The 22439-nt window shown below is 36.1% G+C and overlaps 1 protein-coding gene across 3 annotated transcripts in view; it reads left to right on the top strand.

Moving 5' to 3' along the window:
- The window catches only part of DCC (DCC netrin 1 receptor), a 1035569-nt gene that overhangs the window by 900609 nt on the left and 112521 nt on the right, over positions 1–22439 (top strand). For 2 of the 3 annotated variants that reach the window (XM_074339961.1, XM_019721869.2), the window contains exons 16-18: positions 10795–10890; positions 16416–16648; positions 21389–21527. In XM_074339961.1, the coding sequence (XP_074196062.1) occupies positions 10795–10890; positions 16416–16648; positions 21389–21527 (468 nt within the window). The remainder of the gene's footprint in view (positions 1–10794; positions 10891–16415; positions 16649–21388; positions 21528–22439) is intronic. The other variant, XM_074339962.1, reaches the window with a different exon arrangement.

Below are 22439 nucleotides of genomic sequence, written 5' to 3'. Positions count from 1 at the left end.
ACCATTTCCCTTTGCTTACATTCTTTCAGCAGAATCTTCCAAACATGCAGCTGCATTACATCCAGATCAATTTAAAGCAATCATGTATACAAAGCTGTCCCTTGAAACCCAAATAAATATATACCAGTAATATTATAATTACATATATTTCCTAGGACCAACAAGTCTATTTCGATTCTCATTTCACTGACTTCTGCTATTGACAGCATTTTTTTTTTTTTTTTTTTACTTTTCCCTTACATTCACTATTACTATTCATGTATTCGTGTTGACATTTGGTTGATTCTTGGCTCAGCTCATTCTAAGTCCATTTGATTTTGTCTAATTTTTTCCTCTCTGTCTCCTCCCCACTCACCCCAAGACAACCTGAGTTTGTTACTAGGTTGTTACCAGTTGATTTTCTTGAGAACTTAGGTGAAAAGCTATATTTGTTTATGAACAAATGGCCTAATGTGATATTCCTTGTACCATTTGTTATTGGTAGTTATTATTTTTACCAGGTCTTTATTCTTACCTAATTATCCCAGCTTCATTTCTTCATGTTTTATTAAAGCATGAGGTTAAAAATGACTTCAATTTTACAGCCACCTTAGAATTATCATTAATTTAATATCCCTTTCCATTATTAACAAAGTTGTTTTTCATCTAGACATATTTTCTTCAGTTGAGTATATATTCAAATGAGCAAGAAATCCAAATTTTAGAGCACAAAATTGAAAACCATGACTACTCAAAGTCTTATCAGTTGAGACAATTTTATCACCATGAGGATAGAAATTAAGATGTGTATAAGAAATTGAATCAGATACAAGACAAGTACTTTGTTTTTACCTTCAAATGTGACAGATATATAGCCAACTTACTAAATTATACTTCAGCCCAGGCTGTAAAATTATAGTATGTGCCGTAGTGAGTTATTTCACATTTGAAGAGAAAAATAGCAGCAGGAACCCTCACATTGAATCCATTCAATCTGTCGTTGGCATTGTCCATAACACTTTAGCACTATGACAACACCATGAGAGAGGATGGCAAACACCTTCCATGTAGGTATGCTGTCCTACATGGAAGCCACTGTCCAAATGTGTCTATTTAAACTGAAATTAATTAAAATTAAATAAAATGGAAAAAAATCAGTTTTTCAGTCATACTACTCACATTTTCAGTTCTTGGTCATACTCCATAGCATATATATGGAACACCTATATCATCCCACAAAGTGCCAGAGATCAACCCTGTTTTATAGTACTTAGTATGTTACATTAAATGGGACTTAGTCTGAAGATAATAAAGAAAGTAGAAGCAAGGGTACATAGAGAAATGACAATGAGGATTTAAGTCAATAAGTAAATGAGCACATATATGCGTACAGGCTGCATGTCACTTGAGTGTTCGAATATCATCTATTTGGCATATTGGGTAATGAAAGATCAGCAATCAGAATGAAAGACATTGCCCAGCTGAAGGCAGGAACCTGAGTGAGTATAGAAGCTGACAGACCGAGCCGGCTACTTTGATACACACACATCTCAGACACTTGTTGAGTAAAAAAGCAAAATCAAAGTATAAAATAATAGTCGCCATGACACATACTAGTATACCATGATGTTAGGAGAATATTAAATGGCCTTTACATGGTGTCGATATATGTTACTAAAAAGTGAAAAATGCAATTTTGGCTGTTCTTAAAGTGAGGGAGGGTGGAAAACCAAAGTTATTTGTTTTGTGGCTTTATTTCTACTTTTACACTTTGAGAGTGTAAACCATCTGGAACCTCTTGCCCATTCTATCTTCTTCAGTCCTTATTCATCACTGACCCATCGGTGGACTCCCAAGTAGGACAGATCTGGCTTTGAATTTGTGCGCTACTACCTAGTGAGTTCTATGGCCATCAGTAAGCCTGCATTTTCTCACCCCTGAAGTGGGGATAGTCACTGTACCCACTTCTTCGGCTTCCTGCAAAGATAAGCATGATGAAGCATGGCAGCGTTTGGTGTCTGGTACAGCAAGTGTCCTTAGACAAGGGCTCCAGGCATTATGCTGACGTCTGCTCTCTTTCCTCCGCTCCTCTGTACTCATAGGCTTCTGATTCTTCCTCTTCATTTCTTCTGTTTTCCATTCTGTTCTTCTTCCTTGTTTCCTTTCCCTGTTCCAGAAACCCAAAGGTATGATTGGAGATTAAAGAAGGGGGTGAGCTCAGGAAATAAAGAAAAAGGAGAAGGGAAGTAGGATGAGGGGAAGGGAAGGCCGGCATTTTTAAAAAGGAAAGACACACTTCCACTTTTAGTTCCTAACCAAAGCATTTTATTTTATTTTTTTATCTCTATGCTTGGGAGTCAGTTTGGCTGTTTTTTTAAACCAAATTAATGACTTCTTTGCTTGAATTAACTAAGTGAATGGTGTTTGTGTTTCATGTTAATTTAATTCTCAGGTGGTCATACAATATTTCCACTTTTTCTTTTATTTAATTCAATTATTTTTTCTTTGAGAAATGTGAACAAGAAGCGAAAACCCTGTATATTTGGTTATATTGTCTCTGGTAATTTCCTTATGTAAAGCTTTGCTGAGAAATCATTTCATTAAGTGCTGCATTGGTAAGCTTGCATGGCTCCATAGTGGAAGCGTTTACTCAGTCATTTCTTTGATGCTGAGGGCCCTCTGCCAAAGCGTACCTCACCGCCTGAAGCAGGTGAGGTATGTTTCTTCTGCTCTAATGAGTGACCAAAGGCTGCTTTACAGGATGTTCCAGAGAAAACCTCAATCTTCTAGCCCTGGCACTATGAAGGAGCAAACCTGAGCACATGGCAGACACCCAGCCCAGCTTGTGTCTTGTCGGGCAGAAAAAATTATACCCAGATCTCAGTGCCTCCATTTCTAAAATGGGCATGGGTATCCCTGCCATATCTACTTTGTAGTACCATTGAAATAAGTGATGAAAAATCTCATGATCACACTCAAAATCTAGGAGTCTTTCTTGGTTTTTTCCCTCTCCCCATTGTCTCTCCAAATAGATCTACAAATTATGTTGCTCCCCCATCCTTTGCTCTTCAATTGCACTATGCCACCTCAGTCCAGGCCCTTGCTATCTTTTCCTGGGCAATTGCAATAGCCTCTGTGTATACCCACGTTCAACATCTTTTCCATCTTTCCTGGACTACATAGTTCTGAGGAATTAATTTCCCTAAAAGCACAATTCAAACTTGTCCAAATTGTCCTTCAACTCACCATGTCTTATTCAATAAAAGGCAAGTGGTACAGAGGATAAAAGGCTGAACTTTGGAATTAGAATTCTTCCAAGAGGGAGATGATCGTTCATCCATTCAGCACCTATGTCTTGACTACTTACTCTCTGCCAGACACTGGATTAAGGTGAGGATTAAATAAGGGATGCGAGGTCATTAACCAAGTGCCTAACTAGGCTCCCAACAAATGTTACTAATAGGAGAAGGAGGAAAGGGAGGAGAAGTTGTCGTTGTCTTTAAGTTCTGATCCTAACATGTATGATAGATGCTCCAGCCACTTTGAGCTGTTCATTTGCATTTGCTTATTCCAGTTTTTCTCTTCAACCTTTCTTCATCCAAAGACTCAACAAAACTGGCATCTTTTCCATATCTCCTCTCGGATTCCAGAACACTTTGCTCTGATATATTTTTTTTTTAATCCCAACACAGTTTCTTCATTAAAAGAGTCATCAAGGCAAATAAGGCTTCTTTTAAAAATCCTTACATACCCTAGAAAACCTATACCCATGTGTTATATACAGAAGGTGCTCAGTGATAATTGGTGAGTGAGTAAACAAATGAAGAATAATTGAATCTGAGTATGCGAGTGAGAGGGGGAAATGTGGCACAATCTCTTTGGATTCATTTTTCATGAACCTGTATGTATCACAATGTGCAAGTTGGGGTCAAGAAATTTGAGTTCTATGTTCAGATTGATTAGTGGCTTCCTATTTAACCATTACTGAGTAATTTAGCTTTTCTGGTCTCATGCATTCATCAATTAACTCAGTATTTGTTAAGCACCTTTTATCTGCCAAGCACTGAAACATTTCTTATAAAATTTATGTTTACCTGATTTCCCTCTTGGTGATAGATCTTGGTAGATTAAAGACAATTTACCTGTTCTTTGGACTCAAAAACCTCTTCACACAGACTAGCTGAGTATCTGATACCTCAAGACTGGTTAGTTAGCAACTCATGTTGTAATCTGACCATTCTTTGGATACTGTTTCTAGAAAAGAAAAGGGGAAAAAAAAAGAAGTAAAGATGCTAGTTAGATTAACTATTAATTAAATTTGCAAAGGAGTACATGTAATAATGTCAAATAGAATATTGAATGTATTACAGAAACCAATCTTAGTCAAGTATGAATTGCTCATCCTTTATGTAGATCAATGCAATCAACTGTATTTGTTATATACCCATTACACTTAATTAAATGGTTTAGGTCCAATGGGTCAACGGTGTCCAGTAATATGTGACATCTGACAGCGATCCAGTGGCCTCTACTCTGGGCATTCAGTATCCTTGGTTCATTGCAGTGAGCAGGCGTCTGCATTAGGGAAACAGCCACCACTCTAATTTTCTCTAATTGACTGGTTGGCAATGCTAACAGAGAGGGCAAAGATGCAGGGACATGGAAACTAGGCCTGACAAGCCCTTGGCATGGACAGGGCCACTGGGTGAATAAAGGACTATAAGCTGTCAATCTGGCACATGCCAGTGGCATTTAATTCACACAAAATATTAATTTAAAATAATGATTTTTTTTTTTTTCTCACTGGCTTGTATTACCCAGTACAGCATCTTGGCCTAACCCCGAGGAGCTACCTGCAGGTTTCCTTGATTCAGCCCCTCTGCCCCAGAGAGCCACAATCTACCTTCAGGCAAGCCTCAACAAACGCTCTTAGAATAATGGGTCTCTCACCTACCAAGTCTCTGGGGAAGGAGAACCCAATATTCATCCCTTGTCTTTACAGCCTGTATAATTAATAAATGTGTGTTCCCTTTTTTCCTAGCCACAAAGAAGATACTGGCCAGGAACCATCTATTTTTGGATGCTTAAAGAATTAATAAGTATTTCTTTAGCCTCCTTTATCCCCATCCAATGTATTATATAAGAAAGGTTAACCGAAGAATGATGAAAATCTGATCAATAATTTGAAATCTGTAGAATCACTCAGAACATCCATAATTAAAACTAATACCCATGGACACCCACGAAAACAAAATTATTTCCATGTGCTTCATCCACAGTGAATTCAAATGAGAAAATACTGCTGTACTTTATTTTTCAGAGGCAATTGATATTTTCAAGCCTAAATATCTGCAACATTTCAGCAAATCCAAAAAGTAAATTTACTGTCATAATTGTCATTAAGCGTATTCCTGAACAATGGAGTCTGGCCATAATTAATGATTAATTCATTTGGAATTCATTATGCTAATATTAAATGTGTTTAACTCATTTGATGCTTCTATAGAGGGAGCAATTCTAGGCAATTCTTTTGTGATTTACTGGTTTTAAAGTTTAAGTGCTCTGAGCATGTGCGGGAAAATAGCTCCACATTGCCCTCTAGTGGTGAACTAGTAAGTTACACTCTTTTAAATGGGTAGGAAACTCTCCTTTGCTTCCCCCAGAATCTTTCCCCTCAACACACACTCAAACAAGATGCTTCAATCGCAATATAAAAGGGAATCAAAGCAATATCGTCCACTGCCCACTATTAACCAATAATTAACTAATATTGTTCTGGTTGTTGTTCAAGCTGATGCATTTGGATCAAGCTTCATTGGGTCATGAAAAGATTCTATTGCTTTCTCAGTCAATCAAGATGCGATTTGACAAAAGCACTCTACTGAAGCCAGAAAGAGCCCCAAATATGTTAGTAAGTAGCTACAGTCTGAAGAGCAGAAAGAAAAGCTCCTTGGAAAAGCTACACAAAGGGGTTATGGAGTTGTCCCAGGCCTTTTTTTTTCCCCCTAGGTGTCTCTGTGTTACTTTAGAAAAAGTGAACTCACCTGAACCTCAAATTACTAACTGACAAACTGCACCAAAAGGTCTCCAAGACCCCTAGCTCTATGAGATATTCTTATACCAGTTACAACTCCATAGCAAATCTGGTTACCTTCCCTAAGGCTATACCATTACCACTTTTTATTTAAATTTAGGGTTGATCTTTCCTAAGGTGTCCACAGCACAGTTGGGACTTGTGGAATTTAGCGATTAGTATAATCCATTAACCCAACAGCTAATAAATGATAAAACTCCAGAGGCTTTGCTAGCGTACCCTACACCATGACGTGACATCAGGTAGAATAAGCTGCCATTACTCAGGTGACTAGAGACTTGATGGGTTTCAACATTAGCAAGAGTCAGTGTTGAAATGATGATTACCTCGCATTCACTGTAAGGGAGAGATTAAGAAATGATCACTATTGCTCAGGAGCCAGATCGCAGATAGATGAGGTGCACATGTTGTTCTAATTCCAAGTGAGACAAAAATTCAAACGAGCAAAATGAGAATAAATTAGTTAAGGTACTTGCTTTGCTTTTAAATGAAAAATCGTATGCATGCCAACAGACTGAAAGCCAATAGTGCAGAAATGCTGGAGACTTGTGCAGAGTATATTGTCTAAGGAAGTATAAACTGGGCAGCTGGGAGGTGGGGACAGGAGAAGGCAGGGATTCAGTGTCTCACGGACCATGCTGGCCACCTATAAGCTTCAACGAGTAACTCTGAGGTGGTTCTGTTCTTTAGATGAATTACTGTCTAGCATCCTTTCTGCCCTATTGTCTCATACACTGTGGCCAGATACCGCTGTCTCTCTCTCTCTCCCTCCTGCTCTGTTTCTTAGATTTAAAAACAAAAACCAACCAAACAAACAAACAAAATTAAAACCCTAACTCCTAAGCATGTGATTTTGGAAATCCTGATATCTCTCTCACTCCCCTGATAAACAAACATATAGATAAATGCATAAATATAGTATATGTATATTAGCTGAAACCAAATGTATTTGATTCACAAAAAGACGATTTTATGGATCAAATGGTTCAAACCTAATGTAAATGTTTTACATTGTAGTTGTTTAGATAAATCATATGCTTGAAATCAGGCTTAGTCTCTACTCCAACACTGTAAAAGATATTTTTCCTAGTAGATAAGTATTTTGCTGACCTCCCTAACTGTATTTTCCACATTTCCCATCTTTATTCCTGAGATGTTTTCTACTTCCTATCATTCTTCTACCTTTAAATTCTACTCATGCTCTCTAGGCCTGGTTCCAAGTCCATATCTGCCAAGAAGTTTTTGATGACCCAATCCCTCACTAATTTTTTCAGGCCTCTCAGCTCGTATAGCGTTCATAAGTTGTACACACACTTTACTCCTTAATTCTATACAATCTTTCATTGTTTTCTCTGCCCAGAATTATGATTGTAACCTGACAACAGAGTTCCACCTTTTACAAATATTCTTGGATCTCCAAGACCGTATAACACTTGTTGACTGATTGCTTTCTTGTTAGTAAATTAGGATGACAACAAAAATTAATAAATATCTCCTTTTCCAGGGGAAGCAGTTCACTGACTAGAAATCTTTACACTAATGTAACTTTATTCTTCTTGCTATACTGTGGCTCTTGTGTCATCGTGGTTTGAAATGTCAATATCTTTAACTCCAATATTTAGATCACATAAAAATTTCACAAAGAAAAATCCATCTATTCAATTTTCAAAGAACACTGTCAGAGATAAATTTTACTCATTGTAAAAGCTTTTTTTGTGTGAAATAAAACTCAGATACAGAAAACCACATGCACCAAATGTATAGCTAAATGAATTATTATAAGTTTGAGTTGTACTTTTTCTTTTCTCTCTAGTTCTTGCAAACTGGCATTTGGATCTAGAGGCTTGATTGGAATGAGTAGGTTTGATCTTTTTGGCAAGACTCTAGAGGGTAGTGTGCTTTTTGACTAGGAGGTACCTAATGTCTAGATGTCTCTATTTTATCTTAGCAATTATGAATGATTAATATCTAGACCCATTTGTTCTTTGGGGCTACAAAACAGCCTTATTTGAATTCTATCATTGCTTTTTATTGTCAGTTGGAATAATATTATAAGGAGATGCTTCCCCCTCTTATGTGGTTGGTTACGCAGTGGTAGAGTTTATTTAAGAAAGACATAAATATCAGATTCTTTGCCCAGTTGTCAAGATAATGATTTGGTTCTCTGTCAACCTCAGAAGTGATCAACTCTTATTATTCTTTGAAATATGGTTATGAATTCATGCATTCATGTACATATGTTGGCTTTCAATTTATTGAAACTTTTATCTTTATCGAAGTTCAGATTGCGCTCATCTTTGGTATGTGTGAGCCCTCTTCCATTTGATTCCTGAATCCATTTGAGATGATCCTTTTGGTCTTTGGTTGTTTCCTTTTTATCCAGTATGTCAAGAAGTTTCAGGCTTAATTGGTATGAGCTTGAATCATCTCAGACCAGAACCAACCTGTTCTCCAACAAGCTCTCATTTCTGGCATTGAAAAATATTTTTTCAAAGTCCCAGTCTGGGTGCTAGGGATGCTGTTGTTTTCGAGTCAGTGTTTCTAGACATTTTCAGTGGACAGAACTAGAACAGAGATAAAATACCTTTTAAGCTTAAACTGGTTTTTCTAATTAAATTTTAGGAACATAATACTTAATCTTTTCTATTTTTAAATCTGTATGTTCTTTTGTCCACACCAAGAATATGGTTGTCAAGGATACACAGAATGACAGAAGTAGAATTTCTTATGAGTACTCATTTGTTTTAGCTCACATTACATTAGTCTCAGAATAACACCAACAGTAGTATCACCATCAATAATAATTATTGAAACATTTGCATATATTACCCCTATTTTCTCTTAATTTTGTCTTATGACCGTAGTATACCTACACTATCAGAATATATAGCCTTGCAAAATAAAATATCTCCCTTTCAATCCTCACTTAATCTTACTTGATTCAAATTATTGTTCAGCAGTTAGTTCAGTATCTCCCCTGGTCATTTTATATGTCTAAAGTTTATTTTTCTAGTAGTTCTCAGGATCAGGGGAACAATATCCCTGATTAAGTAATCTCTGATTAAGTTGGTAACAGTTTGGATTTCCCCTTTATATTTAAAGTTAACTTTCGTTGACTATAGAATCCTCGAATCACGTTTTTCTACCTTGACTATCTCAAATAAGTTACTTCAATTTCTTGTGGCATAAAATGTTGCTGTCAAAAAGTCTGATAATTATATAACGTCCCCCCTTGTAAGTTATGTATTCTTTCTGACCTGATGCTTAGAAAATTTTTTTAAGTAAGCAAAAATTTCTTGAATTACTTTTTTTAGTATTTGTTTTGTTCCCTTTGTTTGGTTTTCTTCCTCAAAGACAACTATTACTTGAATGTTAAATCTTCTCTAATATTTGTCACTTTCTCCCAAATTCTTTTTATTCCTTCATAATTTCTGTTTTGTTTTTGTTTTCTTCTGTTTATTTGCTCCTGTCGATACCCTTTATTTCTAAAATTATCCTCACACTTACATATAATTCTTTCTTGAGACTGCCACTTCAGTTCTGAGTTATTTCTAATTCTGGTTTATGTTACTCCTGCATTTCTGGCATTTTATTTTCTTAATATTAGCTCATTTTGAAATAGTAAATTGCAGGTTTGATCTATTTTTCTTGTGTATTTTTGATCATGTGTGTGTGTGTACATGCCTGTCTATAGGAGCGATATATTCATTTTATTTTTTAAGGAATTTGACCTCAACAGACTTTTGTTACTTTCTTTCATGTGATTTGTTTTTCTGCATTCCCAGAAGTTCAAATCATTTTGCTAAAGGCGCAGAGCTCCATCTCCTGTTATTTTTCATTAGACCAGGATTACGTCTTAGCAAACTACAGCCTGTGGGTCAAATCTGGCCCAGGTCCTGCTTTTGTTTGGGCCCCACTGAACTAAGAATGCTTTTTATATTTCTAAAGTATTCGAAACAAACAAAACAAACACAAACAAAAATTTACATATGTGACAGAGGCAAAGTGGTCTACAAAGCTTTTTCAGTCTGAGCCATTTCCAGAAAAGTTGGCCAACCCAATATACACTAAAACCTATGGCCGCTTGCTTTCTAAATTTCTGTCACTATTCCTCTCTCCTACTTTTATCTGGACTATTTCTTCCCTTCATTTCTGTTGCTTCTGTTCTGCTTAAATTTTAAACTTATTCTCAATAGTGTGTCCCCAATGTGAGCCCTGACCTGGAGACTTTGCAGGTTAATTTTGAAATTACATTTACTGTCCTCAAACTAGTCTGCTATACTTTGTAGCATTACTTGATAATTCGTTTAGAATTACTTGATAATTCCTTTAGAATTACCATGTTCTCATATTTGATGCTTCCCTGTGATTTTTCTCACACATGGTGAGAAAACCATGCAGATCCTAAGGTTGTTGGTGGTTTGTCTGCATCACAGTATTTCAGGGTTTGAGGGTACACCTCAGCCCCTAGTTTTGTTGCAAAAGATCAAAGCCTTGTGTTCTATCTAGTCATTCAGTTTCTTTTATGTGCAGATTCAGGAAGCTGAAAAAAGCATTATTATCACCACTCTTACCTTCTTCCCAGAATCAAACTCACTTATTTTTAAACCACAGTTTACTTAAAAGATTATATTAAATTCAATTTCAGGAAAATGTTTATCCTGAGTATTTCAGTACACTAAATAAATCAACATGTTCATATTCTTCTATTTCTCCTCCAGAGTCAAGTTCCCATTATGTAATCTCCCTAAAAGCTTTCAATAATGCAGGAGAAGGCGTTCCTCTTTATGAAAGTGCCACCACCAGATCTATAACAGGTAAGCTAAAATAGGTCATCCTGTTGTGACAGGTAGTCAGTGTTTGAGTTATGGTAGGGGGAAAAAAAAGAAAAACAACTAAACCAAAAAAAAAAAAAAAAAAACAAGTTAAAAATGTATGTAGTCGTGTTCTGAATCTTGTATGTGTATACACACACACACACACACACACACACACACACAAATGATTTTTTTGGTTTCAAAATGAAGTGAGAGAAATTCTGACTATAGCTTAGCACAGGGAGTTAGAGAAAGAGAGCTATCATTCTCTCTCATTCTCCAGGTAACTTCATATTTTAGTGACCTGATATCATTCTTCATTCTCTTGGGCAGCTTTTCTCCAATCAGTTAATTTTGGCAGGAGAGTCTCTGCACAAATGCTGCCAAATTCCCAAAGAGACACTTGCTTCTCTGCAGAGGGTCCTTCTAGCTAATAGGACAACACTGAAATACCTTCCTGCGGTTGGCTTGGACTGTGCCCAGCCACACAAGTGGCTTCTTCCTGAACTGGAACTACAGGTCACCCCAACAATGTCCAGGCCTCTGGACATTAAAGGGATTGGTTGCTTTGAGGGATTATTACCTCTAGGAATTCTTATGTGAGTTGGATTGCAAAGGCAGCATGCAAGAAAACAAAACGGGTTCAAGGAACTGAGAAGGAGATGGGTAAGTGAGTTCCAAGCCATTTAGGGAGACTATTTGTGAGCAAGGCTGGTCTTACTCAAATAGAGAGTAGTGACGCCTCTGTGGGTCTGTTCAGAGTTACTGGAAAGTCACATGATCACCCCCAATAGTCTTATGTCTGAAATCTGAAAGTAAAACCCAAGATTTCCATCTCTTTAGTGAATACTTTGATTCTAATCACTTTCAAAACCCACAACCCTCAGACCTCAGATAACTCATCAGCTATTTTTACCTTAATGAGAATAAAGGATCTAAGAGCAGGATTTGATAGCAAGCACCAGAGAACACGGAAACTTACTGAGTGCCTGAGTATGAAGTCCTGACAAGGAAGTAGGAATAAATGAACGTAAAATAAATAGTGGAATCCTGTGACTTCTGCCACCACCTAAATTTATGTGAACTAGGTACAGTTTGTTTTCCAAACCCACAAGTTCCATTCATTGACTATTTCGAGAACGCACAGTTGTTATGTGATTGTTTTGAGAGCATAACTTCACTTTATTGATTCCAGACATTCTTGTAAGACAAAGTTGTTATTCCAGAGTCTCCTTGACTCTTTGGCCATTGGTTTCAAGGTTTATGATCTGCCTAAAGTGGTATATAAATTGGTGGTAGATGTCAATATATATCCATTTATCTGTGGAGACAGTATATATCTCTCATAGTGTGCACAAAGAGGATCATGACTCCCCAAAAAGGAGAAATAAGAAGTATTTTTGAATTACATATGCTCACAGATAAATACATTCTGGAACTGAGACTCCAAATAACTCAGCATGTCATGAAAAATATACTATTCTCAAAAAGAGAAATAGTAGGCTTGAGTATTACCATTTTTTGAAGTAGAATTACTACTTTACAAGACATTACTATTAAATGTATTATGTCTAAATATAGAGAGATGAGGCAAATAGGGGTCCAGAGCAGAAAATACAAGGTGACATGATGGGTGGGTGTCTGGGATTTTTCACTTTCCCCTTCTCTCTTGTTCTGCAAGCAGCAAGGTTCTTTGAGAGGCAACAGGCCCCTTTGGCTGTATCCGTGCCTCCCTGTTTCTTCCCTCCCTATGGGAAAAGATGCTGAGTGGCTGCTCATTGAGGTAGTAACTTGGTGCTTGTGATCAGGCCACACAAAAATATACTATGGCCAGTCTTTTAAAACTTTCATTAGCTTACCAAAACTAAACCTCGCAAAGAAGGGTCATTTAGGTAACAAAAAACAATAACAACATTTGATTGACTTTTGAGCAGCGAGTAATAGTGGTAGAGGAAATAAAGTTCTAATAAACTGAAAAGAAGTTGATCAGAAAGAACCATTTGAGGTGTTAGGAACTTCTCCTTTAGCATGTGTTGTCATTCTTTCCTTCTCGGCATATAGCATTCCCAGAGTGGCTTCTAAAAAACCAGTGATCCATGAGACAATTTTTTTTTTCCTGATGTGGCTCTAATCCTAATGGATCAGAGGAATGAAATGATACCAAAAATTGGAAACTGTGAGGAATTTTCTTCCTGAAGGAAAGTCAGTCAGGGTTTGAAGAGGAAGGAATGAAACCAACCGTTTCCAAAAGAAAAGCCTACACTTTTACTGGATGTGGAAGACTTAGTTTATTGTGCTTCCACACGTCCTGGAGAATAAACGACAAGTAAATGGAATGAAAGGTTAAGGTTCGGGGAGAAACTCTATCAGTACCTGTGTCAGAGTGCCACATCACAGGCGTGCTCTGACTCTGAGCTTCTGCAGAGCAGTCCCGTGAGTAGTCTTGGAAGAGGCCAATACAAAGTCAACACAAGATCAGAGCCAATAAGTGCATCAGGGTAGCAGAAGTCCCAGGCTCCACTCTTTCCCACATGTCTGTGCTCACACGCGTAGTACACTCTGGATCCCCAGGTCATCCTGAATATTATCCGTATTAGAGTTGAGGAAAGTTTTACCAGGTCAGAAGGGTGGCTAGAGTTTCATTTTAGCTGTAAAGCCTTTTATTTCTTATTGTTGCAAAAACAAGACATTTTGAGCCTGGAGACAGAAGGAGAGCAGGGGAATAATGAGGTGTGTTGTTTGAATTTGTTTATGCTCAACGGTTTTATCAATGTCTACATGAAGTACAATTGAGATGTAAAATTGTGTTATTTTTTTAAAAGGTCTTTTTGAACACAAATATATTTACTGAAAATTCACGCGCTCTTACCAAAACATCTATTATAAACTGAATAGGTTTTTTTAGCAAAAGGCTTAAGGGTATATTTTACCTGTGTTTCGTTTTTTATTTTTATTTTTTTTATTCTTTTGAATATACTACTGACAATCAATGGCATATAAGGGACCTAGAAGTATGGAAAAAGTGAAACTGAAAATAAGTTGTTTAACAACAAAAAGGAATGTTTTTAATTCAACAACTCAAACAGTTTCTGTCCTGAGAGAGATAATTAACAACATAGGTAGCGTATATGTGTTTAAAATAGTGCTTGCTATCGACTAGAATATTCTGCTTTGTTGGAAATACTCAATATCTGTACTATCCAATATGATAGGTGCTAAGCTTGTATGGCCATTAAGCATTTGAAATTGACTAGTGCGACAGAAGAAGTGAATTTTAAATTTCATTTAATTTTAATTAATTTAAATTTAAACATGTTTATATAATTAGTGGCTATTGTATTAGACATTGCAGCTCTAAAGGAGGTAGCAATGATAAGCCATGCCTGAAAACAGAAATTCCCTAAAATAGTCAAGAAAAATTTCACCAAGGGTAGACATTTTTGAGTTATTTGAATCCATAGATAAGTGTCAACACACAGAATTACTTGAAATTCGAGGGATGCATTCTGGAACTGAGGCTCCAAGAAACTTAACAATAAATCATGAAAACATGCTATTCTAAAATCTAGAAATATTAGGTTGGTGCTAAAGTAATTGCGGTTTAAAAGGTTAAAAACAATTGCAAAAGCCATAATTACTTTTGCGCCAACATACTAGCAGGATTGAGTATTCCCATTTTAAGTAGAATCACTACTTTTCAAAACGTGATATATGGTACCTGTGAGAGGCTACAGAATGAAGGTAGGTTTACCAACAAAACTAGATGAAGCAAAGAAACAAGAAATACGATGACTCATTAATATAGATTGGTTGAAAAGTAGTTTGCAATTTAGAGTAGGCCTCCCTTGTGTATGACATTCTTCCTGGAAAGTCAGCTAAGACTAGAAACAAGTCAAGTGAGGCAGCACCCACCGTAGTACCAATCCAGTGACTGGCTGGGATCGTCCTAGCGGCTGCAGTGTCTTCAGCTCCCACTTCATCATTTCATAAATCCATTTGGCTTTCAAGGAGCCCTTAATAAAAAGACACATCAAAGGAAATATGGGAAGCCTGGGCTCTGTCATTAAATTTTAAATACACATTTTTCTTTCTCTCTTTCTTTTTTTTTCTTTTCTTTTGTTGTTTTGTTTTTGGGTTTCACAGTTTGCTCCAAAGACCACAGCCTAGTAAACTACTAAATAATTCATTGGAAAACAGTGATGCGCAGGGCAGGCATTTGAAATGCAGTGGGCAAAGTGAAGTAATCATCAAAACCAGCCAGCAGCCGATCTGCTTGAAACGAGGCTGTTTAAAAATATAAATTCTGCATGTACACTGCTTCAGATTCTGTACATTTTAGTACGTCTCATCTCCCCAAGTAGCATCATATGCCCAGCCTGAGAGCTTGTCTTGTTTCTTGTTAGTGAAAATACACATTACATGATTTAAAGATAAAATATTAAAAATTTAAATGTCTTAAGTATAAAATAAAAGCCTCAAAATTGGACTCTGACTATGGCCACAAAATAAGCTTCTCTGATTCCGATATCCCCAGCATAAAAACAACTACAGGAGTTTTCTAGAGAATTTTATAAAACCACGCACATCATTACGTAGATTCTGATTATGTTATGGACCAAAGCACGTGTGCACCTCAGCACAAATCTCATCAGTCTTGTAGATAGTTCATATCTGTCTCCCAATAAGATAAAGGTTTTCCGTGGAACTTGAAATGTTAGAACAAGGACTATAGCAGATAGAAATGCCTTAAAAGACTAAAAACTTTGTTGACTCCGTGAGAATGTGGGTAAAATGGACACTTCTACATGTTCTCTAAGGATTTCAATCTAAGAAAATCTGCTACACCAAGTGCTACCTGAAACCTAGTTATCAGACGTATCAGTCGACCATGTGGCCCTTGAACTTGGTCACTCTGGCTTTGTGCAATCATAGCAACAGGCACATTACTGCAGACCTCAGGTCCCTTTCCTCTTGTTTTTCGTTTCCTACCTAAACAGTATTTATGCAGATATGAGCTAAGCAATAATGAAAGCGTTAGAGAAACCAAATCAAGTTAGACGAGGAGAAAAACAAACCCCAAAACAGGTATTAGATAGGCATTTATTTCCACTGCAGGAGGAAATGAACCAGACACTCCTTTTTATCTTGTTATTGCAAATTATCTGTATAGTCACAAATCCGATACTTTCTCTACTAGGTATTTTAAGAAGGAATGTGCAACGTCCCAAGAAGAAATGGACTTTTTAAATATAAACTAGAAGTGACAGCCAAACTGATAAAAACAGTCCCAGGAAATGAGGAAATTACAGAATATAGTCAGCTATTTTTTTTGTAATATAGCAATACGGTTTCTAATGAGTTTTCCGATTGAATTAATTGTATTTTTTTCTGTTCTTCTCATGTTCCCTTTCATCATTATTGCCATGCATTTAACTCATTGTGATGTGTTATCACTGATATTTATTTTTAACTCTTTTATTTACGTATTTATTTGTTTGTTTCATTTGGTGGGTTTTTAAACCCAGATCCCACTGACCCAGTTGATTATTATCCTTTGCTTGATGATTTCCCCACCTCGGTCCCAGATGTCTCCACCCCCATGCTCCCACCAGTAGGTGTACAGGCTGTGGCTCTTACCCACGATGCTGTGAGGGTCAGCTGGGCAGACAACTCTGTCCCTAAGAACCAAAAAACGTCCGAAGTGCGACTTTACACTGTCCGGTGGAGGACCAGCTTTTCTGCGAATGCAAAATACAAGGTGAAGTTCTAATTGATAGTATGAAATTTTAAATGAACTATCATTTGTTTAATAGTGTATTAACCGTTTCCTGGACTGTCATGAGTCATTTTGCTGCAGTGACACTAAATGGAAAAACAAAGCATTTTAATAACTCGGTATCTAAAATTAGCACGGAAATAATTGTGTCTTAGGAAACATTTCTAAGGCAGGGTAGAAAAAACATCAAGAACTGTCAAGAGCTGCAAAATGGTATTTGAATTCCACCAGATACTGGATTTGTAGAAATAAATTAATATATAAGAAATTCTAAACAAGGAAATGCCATTTTCCTTTGTAAACAGCAAGGGTCCATGTTAATTTCCTGGTTAGACTTTGGTGTCTTTCTTTTCATTTGGAATCGAGATTGACACTAAAGGCAACCCTATTAATGTCACAGAGGTTCCATCTTAGAGTTAATATAACTGGGAATACACAACTTGAAGATTTTTATAACATCCTTAAAAAGCCACTCTCAGCCATCAATATTTACTTCTTCCACTTTGCCTTCAAACACCCTCATGTGATAAAGAAAACCCACAATACACACTCTCTTTTAACTAATATGAATTAGACAGGCCTATTTATTCTTGTCCTATCACTCAGTCATCTCGCAACCCCCTAAGAGCTCCTCAGGGATATGTATTTGAGGCATTGTCCTTACTACTTTCAAATCTCTATCAGCTAGCCACAGCAACTCCAACAAATAGTTGTATACTAGGACGATTTTGTTACCTTCTAAGTCTGCCAGAGTGTTAGTATATACAAACAATACACAAATCTAAGCAAAAATGAGAAGATCAATAAGTGATTATAAAACACCTACTATGTACCTAGAGCTATGCTAGATCATAGAGACAGTTAAACATGGTTTAGTTGTTACTTAACATGTTACTTATAATTTTGAAATAAATAATACACACAGCTCCATAGATCTATTTCAAGAAATTCCTAACTTATTCAAGTGAGATAATATATGAAAACACATAAGTGAGATAATATATTTAAAATATAACGCTTCACAAGATGGTGACTTGGGAAGAAGGTACCTTGGAGAACAAGAGAATAAGTGTTACCCAACAACCAAGTAAACAATAATTCAACTCTGGCACCTCAACTTCTTCAGACCTTCTCCCCTTGTCTCCCTTCTCTTTACCACTCTACTAAGGTAGCTCTCAGGGAGAATTTGGATCTCCTGATACTTTAGCTAGTGTTCTTTCTACTGCACGGTCATGTTGCTTAACCCAGCCTCAAGCCAGTGGGGATTAGGGGACTAGAAACAGCCATTGGGAATTTCTGACTATAAAGACCCTGGAGATAAAGCAAAATCCCACCAACAGTTTTTTAAGTCAGCCTCTTTCTTCATGTAACTACGCTCTGGATCTGCTTCTAGTCTCTTTTAACTTTTAAGTGGCATAAAATTCACATTTCATCATTAATCAGTTTTTAGTTAAAATCATTTTTTTAAAAAAAAGCTTTCTTTGGTACTGTCACCTGCTAGGTCAGATATTTGGAAAAACTCTGCAGGCAAGTCCAAATAGTATCATTGATATAAGATACTGTTATAAGTACCCTATCCATCTCCTTATAGTATTAGATTTAAGACTCAGCAGAGCTATAAATAAAGATAACATTATCAGCTAAGACAACCAATGAAACATAGGAGAGCACTAAAAAAATACCTCTCCTTATATACAGATTGCCCAATTCTAAATTTACTTTTAAAAGACTACTTTAAAAATGTTATGCTCATAATTGCTGTACTTTATAGATACCATCATTTCACAGAAAGGCCAGGGGTACTTTGCCAGTATGTGAAGTGTTCTGAAGGACAATGGTTATTTTCTGCAGAATAGTCTGAGTTCCAAAATTTCTTGAGGCAAACTATTTCAGTTGAATAGTTAATTCAGCAGACACAGAGTTACTGTCTCACAAAGAATGCCTGTAAAGTGAGACCCAACCCAAAAACTATCTCCTGTAAGGACAGGATGACTTCTTTCATGGAGTGGAGTTTGGGAATAGAAAAAAATATATATGTTAACTGTTTCTTTCCCCATCATCTTCCCGGACCTAAAGCTTTCAATTATTAACACTCCAGCTCCATTCTCACACTTGCACAGTCTATACCTACATCCTGAGAGAAAGAAAGGCTAGAGGAAAGAGTTGAGTAAGTTGGATAGCAAGGGTAAATGTGGAACATATCTGATCCACTAGGAAGACATACAACAAATTTGAATTTTACAAATAACAGAATGCTTTGGTTTTGCACTTTGAACTTTTCAAACGACTGCCATAGCTGATATTTCATCTCGCTTCCCTCTATAGCTTTATGATGTAGACAAGGCCTACACAAGATAGAGGGGGGGAAATACATACATGTAGTCAAATCACCTGGGCTCAAGAGTTGACTTCACAGGGTCCTGTCATGTCACTTAACTTGCGTAATCTCAGTTTTCCCATCTATCTGATTGGGATATTCACATCTAGTATAAAAGAATAAGATTCTTCATACTTAAGTATGGATTTAGATTTGTTTATGAAGACATAGGTAGGTTGTATAACGTGACAAAAATTCCCCATTAAACTAGAGCTGGGGTTCAGATGACCTGCTGGCATTATCCAGGGCTCTTCTCACAGGAGTACTTTTCTACTTCATCTAGTCTCAACTCAAGCCATAATCCAGACATTCGTATTTTGATTATCTAAAACTCTATTGATTTGTCTTTTCAAATGGAGAAATATTCTATGTTTTATTTTCTACTAAAATGATGAATCACATGTTGTTTTATATGACTTCCCATTCAAAATACATTCATTGACTATTGACTAGTGCTTACCAGTTGTAACGTGGGTATTACAGAAGATAAAAAGTTGTGCAAGCCTCAGTCTCTGCCCCCAAGATGCTGACAACTCAATGCAGAATGTAACACATGCCTAAAATTATATATCACATTAGACAAGCATGAAACATTATAACTAACATTTATTTAATACTCTGGGCCAGATACTATGTTTTACTTGACGTATTTCACTTTTTAAATAATGCTATGGTTACCTCTGTTTTATAGATGAGGAAACTGAGGCTCAGAGAGGTAGTACCCAGGGAATTCTATGCTCACAAATATAACTGGCTATGATTTTCCAAAGTACTTCTAGGCTAATGATTTATGATGAGCAGTAACTTTCCATGGGTTTCCTGAGGAAACTCAATGAATTCATTGAAGGTATTTATGTAAGGCAAGTGTGTCATTCTAGAACACAAACAAGGGCAATATTGCTTAGTGGCCTCACAAATGCCAGTGGTATCTATGCTCAAAGATACTAGTTTTATCAAAGTGTTATCTTTCCATAGCTGAAACATTTCTCATGGTACCATCTGTCCCCTTATTTCCATCTCTGAGACTTCGAGGTGTTCATGATGATAGTGAAGGAGGGCAAGCTACGTAACAGCATATCAGATAGATGCTGCCCATTTTGTGTTTTATTTGATGGGATTCCATCTTCTTGAGTCTACAAAGTATATTTACATTTATTTAGATCACACATTGCTACAGCTGTTTTTACGCAGAGCTTCTGATAGATAGTTATGAGATCATCATTTTAATAGGATAGATGGGCCACCCATTGAAATGTTATGAGTTACAGTTAAATATTTATTTGGTTTTGTAATGAAATATAGGATTTTCATTGCTATAGTCAAAGAAGGATTCATAGTAAAGGAAAAAATGTATACCACATTAGAGTAGTAAGGGAGGAGATAGGTATTGTCATTCACAGGTGGGGAAAAAGAGATGTCCTCGATTTTATATATAAAACATAATAAATTTAAAAGTAAAAATAAATTTTTAACTTTGGAAGAAGAACAAGATCTAAATACCAAGCACAAATTAATATATATAAGAGGCATAAATAGTCTTAAATTTGCCTGATCACATAAAAAATATGGCTTAACCTGGGAGATTGACTTGTTTTTTCTTCATTACCATTTTGATCTTTTGAGTAAGCAATAAAGACAGATAATTTACTTTCTGCTAAAATATCTTTAACCTATTATTTAAAAGACAAAAAATGAATTCAGAAGACAGACACTATTAACTCTAATGTAATCCTTTAATATTTATCAAGTTTGCTGTTCCCTTCTTGATCGGTTTCTCTAGTGACCATACTTAAATGTCTGTTTAATGGGAACTATGCACAAAAGAAGAAAACCACAAGGCACAACATTGCTTTTGTCCATTGTCTTTAGAGTGGCCAAATAGATTCTCAAATCACTAAAAGTTTGTACCATAAAGGCTTTTTTCAGAAATCATAAGCAGAACTCTAAAAATTAATTTCAGTGGAAAGTAATCATGATGATCTATCTAAAATGTATAACATCAAAAAAATATTTTGATTATTATAAATAAATTCAAATTAAAGTCACAGTGCAGATAATTAATCTTAAAAATGGAAATAACAGAAGGAAATGGAATTGGTCCTGTCACTGTGGTTATTGCCTCACTTGGGGAAATATATCAGCTAACTGTGCCTTGAACAACGTAACACCTGATTTTGGATGAACAATCAGCCAGTGTAAACTAGGTGACAGACAGGAAGTGCTGTGTCCTAGCTTTCTAGACTCCATTTTTGTTGCCTTATTTCATAGTCTTTTTACATGTCTTGATTTACCAAGTTGATAGAGTTCATTCTTTTTTTCTCTTTGCTTATTTCCCACTTGTATAGTCAGAAGACACAACATCTCTGAGTTACACTGCCACAGGACTCAAACCAAACACAATGTATGAGTTCTCAGTCATGGTAACAAAAAATAGAAGGTCAAGTACATGGAGCATGACTGCACATGCCACCACGTATGAAGCAGGTATGTGAAGAAAGGCTTTAAAATTTCTTCTTTTGCTATTCGGTGATGGTGTTTCCCAGGGTCTATGGAAGTTGGAGCACAGTGCATTTTGATATCTAAATTACACCTTTATATATATATAATATTTTATAGCTTATAGTTCATAGTACTCGTATCTAATATTATACTCCCCGCTCTAGAAAAAAAGAAAATGAATCCCCAGTAGCTTAAGTAATCTGGTTTCAACCTGGGCATTAATTCAGCGGATCTGAATAGAAATCTTTTTGATACATTTACATAAGGGTAGAAATCTATGCATTGAACTCTGTTCAAAGCATTTGTGTCTCTCTCATCAACAGTCATGGTAGGTATTTACGTTTTTGTAAAGTTATATACAAAATAAAACATTGCATTATAATGATAGTCTCATGGATTTTTACCCTAAATAACCTCAGGTGGGTATGGGAAGAAGTTTCCAGGTGTTCATGTTCACTCTTTAGAAATAAGAAAACACAATGGAAAACCTTATGTAATTTGAAATAGTTTACATCTAGGGTAAATACAATTCACTGTAAATTTTACCAGTAACATGTATGATGTATCACAAATATCATGTTTATAACCTGAATAGACATACAGTGTATGTGGCATTTATATTTCACAGAGATTCAACATCTGAAGAATACAGGGTTTAACACGCTTTTTAATTGGTTTCATATATTATATTATATTTGGGGATAAACTACACTACATATTTCCAAATTAAAAATATATATATATGACAAAAAAATTCTTCTCTGGGTAAGCTGAATTTCTCTTTCTGTTAGAATTTGTCCCATATCATTGTAGATCTGATTTTTATTTCAGGCTACTATGTTAACTCAGTGAGTTCACTATATATTTACATTTTTGTGGATACTTCTGTCTATAAGT

This window comes from Rhinolophus sinicus, linkage group LG09 (assembly GCF_036562045.2).
Source record: "Rhinolophus sinicus isolate RSC01 linkage group LG09, ASM3656204v1, whole genome shotgun sequence".
NCBI classification, from domain to species: domain Eukaryota; kingdom Metazoa; phylum Chordata; class Mammalia; order Chiroptera; family Rhinolophidae; genus Rhinolophus; species Rhinolophus sinicus.
The sequence above is the reverse complement of the archived record's forward strand: the minus strand, read 5'-3'. Positions and strand labels throughout refer to the sequence as shown.